A 10,342-nucleotide genomic window follows, 5' to 3' on the forward strand; every position below is an offset into this window, starting at 1 on the left:
ACAAAACAATATTACCAAAAACGTGTCTCTTAGGTGATTTGAAGGTGATATTGAGAAACAGTATATCTTTACCGAAAACGTGTATTTTAAGAGTTTTTGAGCTTGTTACATAGAAATAAAAAAAATGCATGCAAATATGACGAAACTAAAAGACATTACGAGAATAGTGTATTATGGGAGTTTTGAGCTTCTTAGGTACTAAAAGCTAAAATGCATGAATAGCATATCTACATCGAGAAAAAGAACAACATCACCAAAAACGTGTATTTTAATTGCTTTTCATATTATTAGGTACCAAAGCGCCAAAATCCATGTAAAGCTCTCTATATGGGGAAACGAAAAGACATTACCAGAAACATGTCTTTTGAGTGTTTTCGAGAGAATTATGGACGAAAACGCAAAAAAAAAGAAGTGGAAATCACTCTTTTCAGTGTTATTGAACTTATAAAAACCAAAACGCTAAAACACATGCAAACACTTTAGGAATAAGATAAAATCATTACGAAAAACAAAAGTTTTTAATGTTTTTTTTTTTTTGTGCTTTTTACATGGAAAAACGGAAAATGCAGGCAATGTACCTTATATGGAGAAATGAAAGGACATTACCAGAGACGTCTTAGGTACCAAAGCTTCTTAGGCACCAAAACACTAAAACGCATGAATAGCACTCTATATAAAGAAACAGAATAACATTAATATAAACGTTTATTTTCAACGTATTTTACATGGTTAGGTACCAAAACGCCAAAATGCATCCAAAGCGTCTTATACGGCAAAAAGAAATGACATTTTAAGAAACGTGTCTTTTGAGTGTTAGGAAAAAAAAAAAAAAAAACTATACAAAAAACGTTTTTTTTTGTGTGTGTGTTCTTGAGCTATATCTGTTCTAAAACGCTGAAATTCTTGCAAAGACACTCTTTATGGAGAAGGAGAATAACGTATGAAAGAAACTGAAAACACTCATAATACTTGTTTTATCAGAAAACAAGTATTATGAGTGTTTTCAGCTTCTTTCGTACAAAAACGCAAAAAAATGCATGGAAAGTATCCAATATAGGGACACGAATAGATATTACGAAAATTGTGCATTTTAAGTGTTTTTGAAATTCTTAGGTTCTAAAACTCTAAAGTGTATGAATATATATGTAGAACACATCCCCAAAAATGTCTATTTTGAGTGTTTTTTACATTTTTAATTACCAAAATGCATAAGTGCATGCGAAGCACCCAACATGGGGAAAGAAAAGCACATTGCGAGAAACGTGTATTGTTAATGTTTTTTGAGATTTTTGGCGTTTTGGTACGAAACGCTATGAAATTACTCAAAATACACATTTTTAGTAATCTTCTTTTTCTACATATAGAATGTTATTCATGTCTTTAAGCGTTTTGGTACCTAAGAAGCTCATTTTTTCTCTATATTGAGAAAGAGAACAACATTACTATCAACGTTTATTTTGAGTGTTAGGTTACAAAACGCCAAGATAAATACAAATTACTCTACGTGGTGAAAAAATAAAATAAAATAAAATAATAATAATAATAATAATAATAACTAAAAAGGTGCCGTTTGATTGTTTTTCAACGTATTAGGCACCAAAATGTTAAAAAGCATGGAAATCACCCTACATGTGAATAGAATGCAAAACAACATTACCGCAAACGTGTCTTTGGAGTGTTTAGGAGTGTTTACCTCCAAAAAGCTAAAAGGCATGCAAAACTTAGCTCTTACCAAAAATGTGTATTTTTGAGTATTTTATAGCTTCGTAAGGAACAGAAACGTGAAAATGCATGATTAAAAAAAATATATTGTGAGAAAAGTGTTTTTTAGATTCTTAGGTACCAAAATCATAAAGCGTGTGAACAACATTCAAATATGGGGAAACAGAACATTTCGAAAAATGTGTTTTTCACATTGTTAGATACCAAAACGACAAATTACATGGAAAAAAAACTCTATATAAAGAAACGAAATGTGAATACCAGAAACGTATCTTTTGCGTGTTTTTGAGCGTGTTAAGCACCAAAATGCTAAAAAGCATAGAAAGCCCTCTATATGGGAATACAAATCAACATTAAGAAAAACGTGCCTTTTGTGTGTTTTTAAGCTTCATCACACACTCAAACATATGCAAAACATTCCTTATGAATAAATAGAATGACATTACAAAAATCGTGGATTTTCAGTGTTTTTTTAACTTTTTACATAGAATAAGAGCAAAATGCATGCAAAATACTCTGTACTGGGAAATGAAATGATATTACAAGAAACGTGTATAATGAATGTTTCTGACCTTCTTCGGTCCCAAAACCCTAAAACTCATTAAAAAGCAGTCTATATGGAGAAACAGATAAATATTACGAAAACCTGTATTTTGATTTTTTTTTTTTTTACCTTGTTAGGTAAAAATGAAGCATCAAAATGCATACAAAACAACTGATTTGAAGAAACAGAAAAATGTTACGTGTATTGTAAGTGTTTGTACATTGGGAATCTAAAACACTTTATGAGAAAAGTGAAAAATTAGTGTTTCTGAGCTTCTTATGTATCAAAACGCAAAAACGCGTAAAAAATACTCTATATGGAAAAAAAAATACAATAAAACGTGTATTTTGTGTGTTTTTCACATTGTTAGGTCCAAAAGGCTAAAATGCATGCGAAGAAATCTATATAGAGAAACGAAACGACATTACCAAAACGGTAAAAAGAATAGAAAGCATCATATTTTGGAATAGAAAACAAAATTACAAAAAAAAAAAAAAAAATCTTTTAAGTGTTTTTGTGTTTTCTTTTTACGCACCAAAACACTAGAACTCATTAAAAACACCCATTATGGAGAAATAAAACATAACAAAAAAAAATCTCATTTTCAGTGTTTTTAGCCTGTTAGTCAAAGAAACGGGAAAATACATGTAAAGTTCCTAGTATATGGTATATGGTGAAAAAAAACGATATTTTCAGGAACGTGTGTTATGAATGTTATTGATTTTCCTAAATGACAAAAAGCTCAATAGCACTCTCTATATCTTCTTCATACGACCTTAATCCCACTGTATTGCAGGGTCAGCCGCTCGAGTTATCCTTCTCCATCTGTTTCTATCCATTGCATCATCTTCTTGCACTCCCAGCTTGTTCATATCACTTCTTATTACGCCTCTCCATTCTCTGTCTCCCAACCCTCCTTCTCCCCCTAACCTCCATCATAATTGCCTTCCTCACTGGTTCATCCTCTTCTCTCCTTATCGCGTGTCTACTAAAATATCTTAGTCGTGCCTCTCTTGCTTTCTCCTTGATATTACATATTCCACACATTCTTTTTAATATCTTCACTTTGTCTCCTTTCTATCAGTGAAATGCCAGCCATCCATCTCAACATCCTCATTTCCGTTCTCTCCAGAATGCCTTCCTCTTTCTTCCTTAAAGACCATGTCTCTGCACCATACAGAAGTACTGGTCTCAACACACTTCTGTATATCTTCATTCTCAGCTTCAATGGTATTTTCTTATCTAAGGTTACTCCACTCACCTCCCTCCATTTTTTCCCATCCAGCTTTTATTCTTTGTCTAACTGCTTTTTCTGTTCCTCCTTCTTCTGCAATTACTGATCCTAGGTATTTGAACTCTCTTGTTTTGCTTCAATCTTATGCCATCCTCTGATGTTACATTTATTTCCTCATAACCTTCTCTGTTGCTTATCATTACCTCTGTCTTTTGTGTGCTCACTTTCATTCCCTTTCTCTCCAGGTTGCCTTTCCAAAACAAATATCTCTCCTGTAACTCTTCCTTCGTATCCGCAATGATGACTAGGTCGTCGGCGAACAGCAACTCCCACAAGTCCTCATTGTCTCTCACATCCATCTTTATTGTGACCAACACTATGAGAAAGAGAAAAGGACTCAAAGCTGATCCCTGATAGAGTCCTACTTCAACTGGGAAGGATTCCATTTCTCCATACCTTGTCTGCACTGTTTTTTTTTTTTTTTTGTTCCCTCATACATCATTTTCACTAGTCTTATCATCTTTTCTGGCACTCCTCTCTTTCTAAAACTACAGTACAATACTTTCCTAGGCACCCTGTCAAACGCCTTCTGCAAGTCCACAAAACACCAATACACCCTTCTGTTTCCTTCTAGATATTTTTCCTGTATCTGTTGCACAATAAATGTTACATCTACAGTGTTCAAGAAAGAACAGAGAAAGAAATGGTCAAAATACACAAAGAGAAAGAGATGGTCAAAATACACAACCACCAATTTTGATAAATTGGTGGTTGTGTATTTTGACCATCTCTTTCAGTCTCCCTTCTATCACTCTCTCTAGTATTTTCAGACTATGCTCCAACAGCTTAATACCTCTGTAGTTTTCACATCTCAATATATCTCCTTTCTGCTTATACAACTTAACCATTCTACTTTCCTTCCAGTCTTCAGGCATTTTATCCGTGCTCGAAATCTTTTCTAACAATGCGTATATCCACTCCACTCCAAACTCTCCCAGTGGTTTAATCATTTCTATTGTTACTTCAAATTTTCCTCCTGCCTTGTTAGCCTTTCCCTTCTTTATGGCTTAATCCACTTCCCTTCTACTTATGTTGGGTATTGGCCCTTCCACTGGTAATGTTTCACTCAGTTCTTCATATTCATTTTCCATGTTTAACAAGTTTGAGAAATATTCCTGCCATCTTTTTATGTCCTCTTCCATCATAAGAATGTCCTTTACTATTGCTACTTCACCAACATCTTTCCTCATTTCATTTCTTACCTTCGCTACTCTGTATATAATCTTCTCTCCGTCTGGTGTATCCAGCCTCTTATAACAATCTCTGTATGTATTACTCTTTGCTCTGGCTACTGCTCTTTTTGCTTGCTTCTTGGCTTGTCTGTAATTTTCTTTAGTGATGTCATTCTCAATGTCTTTCATTTGTTTTAGTGCTAACTTCTTATTATTTATTGCAGCTTGAACCTCATCATTCCACCACCATGTATCTTTCTCTTCTTTTGGTTTCCCACTCGTCTTACCACAAATCACTGTTGCTTTTGTTACTAATATATCTTTCATATCTTCCCACACCTCCTCTGCTGTTTCTGGTAAGCTGCCAGTTCTATGTCTTTCCCTGAACGTTTCTTCAACTTTGTTTCTAAACTCATTCTTCTTTTAACTTTTCAGCTCCCAGACTTTAATCTTCTTTTTTCTTTCTTCTTTCCTTGTCTTCCTTCCACTTTTCATCCTAAAATCTGCTACTAATAATCCATGTTGCGTCACCACTGGTTCTCCAGGTATAACTTTGCAATCCATTACAAGTCGTTTGTCTTCTCTTCTTACCAGGATGTAGTCAATCTGTATCTCATTCTGACCGCTTTTATATGTTATTAGATGGTTTTGTCTCTTCTTGAACCAAGTATTCAATATCATAATTTCTGCTGCTTCTGCCATTTCCAGTAATCGCTCACCTTCTACTTTTCGTCATCCGAAACCCATTCCACCATGGACTCTTTCATATCCATTACCACTTTCTCCTACATGTTAATAGCACTCTCTATATGTAGAAACATAAAAACATTACCAAAAACGTGTATTATTCACATTGTTATGTACAAAAAACGCGAAAATTCATGAAAAGTATCCTATATGGAATAACGAAAAGACGTTACGAGAAAAATGTATTATGAGTGTTTTTGAGCTCCTGAGGCTACAAAACGCAAAAACACTTCAATAGCACAATATAACACGATCTTAGCAAAAAGGAGCATTTTTTGTTTTTTACATTATTAGGTACCAAACTGACAAAATGTATGCAAAGCACCCTATATGGGGAAAAGAAACGACATTTCCATAAACGTGTATTTTGAGTGTTTATGAGCGTGTTATACAGGAAAACACTAAAATGGAAGGAAATTACTCTATGAGGGAATACCAAATAACATTACGAAAAAGATGTTTTATTGAGTGTTTTGAGCTTCTTATGTACTAAAGCGGTAAAACGCATGCAAATACCCTTCATGCATATTTAGTGCTTTTGAGTTTCTTAGGTACCAAAACGCTAAAATGCATGAATACCACTCTATATGGAAGAAAGAATATTATATAAAAAAAAAAAAAAGTGTATTCTGTTATTATTATCATTATTTTGAGTTTTTCACATTCTTAGGTACCAAAACGCCAAAATGCATCCAGTGTACCCTCTGTGGTGAACTGAAACTCCACTTCCAGAACCATGTCTTTTTAATGTCTTTTGGAGCGTGTTCGGCAAGATAGCACTAAAAAGCATTGAAAACACACTTTAAAAAAAAAAAAAAAAATCCTACGTGTCACTAAAAAAAAAAAAAAATCCTACAACGTGTCTTTTGACATGTTGTCTTTTTCTAGCTACTTACGTACCAAAACGCTAAAACACATGGAAAATACGCTTTAAAGAGAAACGCATAAACGTTACCAGAAACGTGTATTTTTAGTGTTTATGAGCTTCTTACGTAAAAAAACGCCAAAATGTACTTAAAGTACATCACATCGGGAAACGAGAGAACATTACGCGGGAAGTGAATTTTTTTTTGAGTACTTTTAAGCTTCTTAGGGAAGAAAACGCTTAAACGAATTAATAGCACTCTATATGTTAAAACAGAAAAAAAAAATACAAAAATGTCTATTTTGAGTTTTTTTCACATTCTTAGAAAGCAAAACGCCAAAATACATGTAAAGCCCCTTCTGTGTTGAAATGAAACCACATTACAAGAAACGTATCGTATGAGTGTTTTTTGTACAAGTTAAACAACAACAAGCATTCTATATGGAAAAAAAAAAACACTACCAAAAATTTTCCTTTTCAGTGTTTTGAGGAGCTTATTTACGAAAAGAACTTAAACTATGGAAAATACCCATAGTTGAGACAAAGTAACATCACAAAATTTTTGAGTGTTTTTCAACTTATGTACATAAACGAAAAAATGCATGCGTAGTACCCTATATAGGTAAACAAAAGGACATTACTAGAAACGTGTATTAGGAGTGTTTTTGAGCTTGTTAAGTACTAAAAACGCAAAAACGCGTTGGATAGCACTCCATATGGACAAACTGAATAACATTATGAAAAAGGTGTATTTTGGGTGTTTTTTTTTACATTATTAAGGTACCAAAACGGTAAAATGCATGCAAAACACTCTATTTAAGGAAACGAAGCGAAATTACCAGAAACGTGTCTTTTAGGGTTATGAGCGTTTTAGGCAACAAAACGCTAAAATGCATGGAAAGCACCCTATTTTCAATACCAAAGAACAATACCAAAAAAGCGTCTTTTGAGTGTTTTCGAGCTTGTTACGTACCAAAACTCTAAAATTCATGCAAAACACCCATTATTTTGAAACAGTAACATTACAAAAAAGTGTATTGTGAGTGTAGGAAGAGAAACGGAAAAATGCATGAAATGTACCCTATATGGTGAAACAACGAGAAACGGGTATTATGAATGTTATTGACCTCCTTAAGTAACAAAACGCTCAATAGCACTCTATATGCAGAAAAGAAGAACACTATAAAAAACGTGTTATGAGTGTTTTTCATATGTACAAAAATGCGTAAATTCATGCAAAATATCCTATTTTTTTAAACTGAAAGATATTACGAAAAAAGTGTGTTATGAGTGTTTTTCAGCTTAGTGTCCAAAATGCAAAAACTTTAATTTCATTATATATGAAAAAACAGAATATTACCAAAAACGTTTATTTTGAGTGTTTTTTTTTTTTTTTTTTGATTGTTAGGTACCAAACTGCCAAAAAAATCCATGCAAAACACCATATATGGGGAAAATAAATGATATTTCCAGATAGATATCTTTGGAGTATTTATAAGCATATTATGCACCAAAACGCTAAAATGTATGGAAATCACCCTATATGGGAATACCAAACAATATAATTAAAAAACGTATATGTTGAGTGTTTCAGCTTCTTACGTACCAAAACGTATATATGTATATATATATATATATATATATATATATATATATATATATATATATATATATATATATATATATATATATATATATATATATATATATATATATATATATATATATATATATATATATATATATATATATATATATATATATATATATATATATATATATTTATTTATTTATTTATTTATATATATATATATATATATATATATATATATATATATATATATATATATATATATATATATATATATATATATATATATATATATATATATATATATATATATATATATATATATATATATATATATATATATATATATATATATATATATATATATATATATATATATATATATATATATATATATATATATATATATATATATATATATATATATATATATATATATATATATATATATATATATATATATATATATATATATATATATATATATATATATATATATATATATATATATATATATATATATATATATATATATATATATATATATATATATATATATATATATATATATATATATATATATATATATATATATATATATATATATATATGAAGAAAGAATAATATTACGAAAAACAATTATTTAGAGTGTTTCTTTAATTCATTACCCATAAAAACGACAAAATGTATGGGAAGTACCGTATACTGGGTTCCAAAACAACATCACTAGGAATGGGCATTATGGGTGCATTTTGATCGTCTTACGTACCAAACGATAATACCCATGAATAGCATTTTATATGGAAAAGGGAACAGCATTATCAAAAACGTGTATTTTGATTGTTTTTTTTTCACTTTCTTAGGTTTAAAAACGCCAAAATTCATGTTAATCACCCTTTATTCGGATATAAAAATCCATTTCCAGGAATATGTCTTTTGAGTGTCTTTTGATGCTTGTTAGGCACGAAAACACTAAAACGCATGGAAAACACTTTATATGAAAAAAAAACGAGTCTTTTGAGAGTTTTTTAGCTACTTACATATCAAAACGCTAAACAGCATGCAAAAAGAATATAAAGAAAAACAATGAAAAAAAAACATGTATTTTCAACGTTTTTAAGCTTGTTACGTACAAAACCGCAAATATGTATTGAAAGTACACAACATCGGTAAACAATAGGACATTACAAAAGACGTATATTTTGAATGTTTTTGAGCTTCTTAGTTACCAAAACGCTAAAATGCATGAATGAAAAAACGAAACATTACAAAAAATTAGTATTTTGTGTGTTTTCACAATGTTAGACATCAAAATGCCAAAATGTACGCAAAGCAACTTCTACGGTGAAATTAATCGAATTTTCAAGAAACGTATCATATGAGTGTTTTTCTCCATGTTTGACAACAAAACGCTAAAAAGCATCGAAAGCACCCTATATATGAAAACAAAACATTACCAAAAATAAGTTCCCTTTGTATGTATTTGAGGTACTTACCTACCAAAATGCTTAAACTCATGCCAAACTCCCTTTATTTAGGTATCATTACAAGAAACAAGTATTATGAGTGTTTTTAAGCTTATTACATAAATAAACACTAAAATGCATGCAAAGTCCTCTATATGGGAATAAGTAAGGACATTACGAAAAACGTTTATAAGGAGCGTTTTCGAGCATTTTAGGAACCAAAAAACGCGAAAACACGTTAAATAGCAAGATATGGAGAAGCAGAACAAAAACAAAAAAAATTCAGTGTATTGTGGTATTTGAGTATACCAAAACGCCAAAATGCATGCAATGTACCTTGTATTGGGAAACTTCTTGTATTGGGCTTCTGATCTTCGGTCCAAAACCTATAAAATGCGTTAAAAGCACTCCATATGGAGAAACAGATCAACATTACGAAAAACGTGTGTTTTCAGTGTTTTACACTTTGTTAGGTAACAAAACGCCAAAATGCATACAAATCAAGTGATCCGAAGAAATAGAACAATGTTACCAAAAGCGTGTATTGTGTGTTTGAACTGGTTAGATACCAAAACGCCAAAATGCATGCAAACCACTGTACATAGGGAATCTAAAAGACATTATGAGAAAAGTGTATAATAAGTGTTTCTGAGCTTCTTTTGTATCAAAACACGAAAACACGTGAAAATACTATATATGGAAAAACAAAAAAAACTGAACATTAAAAAAAAAACGTGTATTTTGTTTTTTACATTGTTAGGTACCAAATCGTTAAAATGCATGGGAAGCAATCTATATAAGAAAACGAAGTGACATTACCAGAAATACATCGTTTTAGTGTTTTGAGGGTTTTAGGCACCAAAACGTTGAAAGACATAGAAAACACTATATTCTGGAATAAGAAACACAATTACCAAAAAGGAGTCTTTTGTGTGTTTGAA

The 10,342-nt window shown here is 31.1% G+C and overlaps 1 protein-coding gene across 1 annotated transcript; it reads right to left on the bottom strand.

Moving 5' to 3' along the window:
* Nucleotides 1-3,418: 3,418 nt before the first annotated feature.
* LOC135116067 (uncharacterized) lies at nt 3,419-4,510 on the bottom strand. Its single transcript, XM_064033277.1, has 3 exons — nt 4,354-4,510; nt 3,704-3,876; nt 3,419-3,433 (listed from the first exon to the last, which is right to left on the bottom strand). Exons 1-3 carry the CDS (start codon nt 4,508-4,510, stop codon nt 3,419-3,421), a joined length of 345 nt encoding a protein of 114 aa, XP_063889347.1.
* Between the last annotated feature and the right edge of the window lie 5,832 nt (nt 4,511-10,342).

Source organism: Scylla paramamosain, chromosome 30 (genome assembly GCF_035594125.1).
Source record: "Scylla paramamosain isolate STU-SP2022 chromosome 30, ASM3559412v1, whole genome shotgun sequence".
In the NCBI taxonomy this organism is placed as follows: Eukaryota; Metazoa; Arthropoda; class Malacostraca; order Decapoda; family Portunidae; genus Scylla; species Scylla paramamosain.

Bases quoted from the DNA above. Each gene is read 5' to 3' on its own strand.
- LOC135116067 (XM_064033277.1), bottom strand. From the start codon at position 4,510: ATGATTAAACCACTGGGAGAGTTTGGAGTGGAGTGGATATACGCATTG. The intron at 3,877-4,353 runs GTATTAAGCTGT...TCTTTCTCATAG, and splicing joins GAGATGTGAAAACTACAGAG to TGTTGGTCACAATAAAGATG.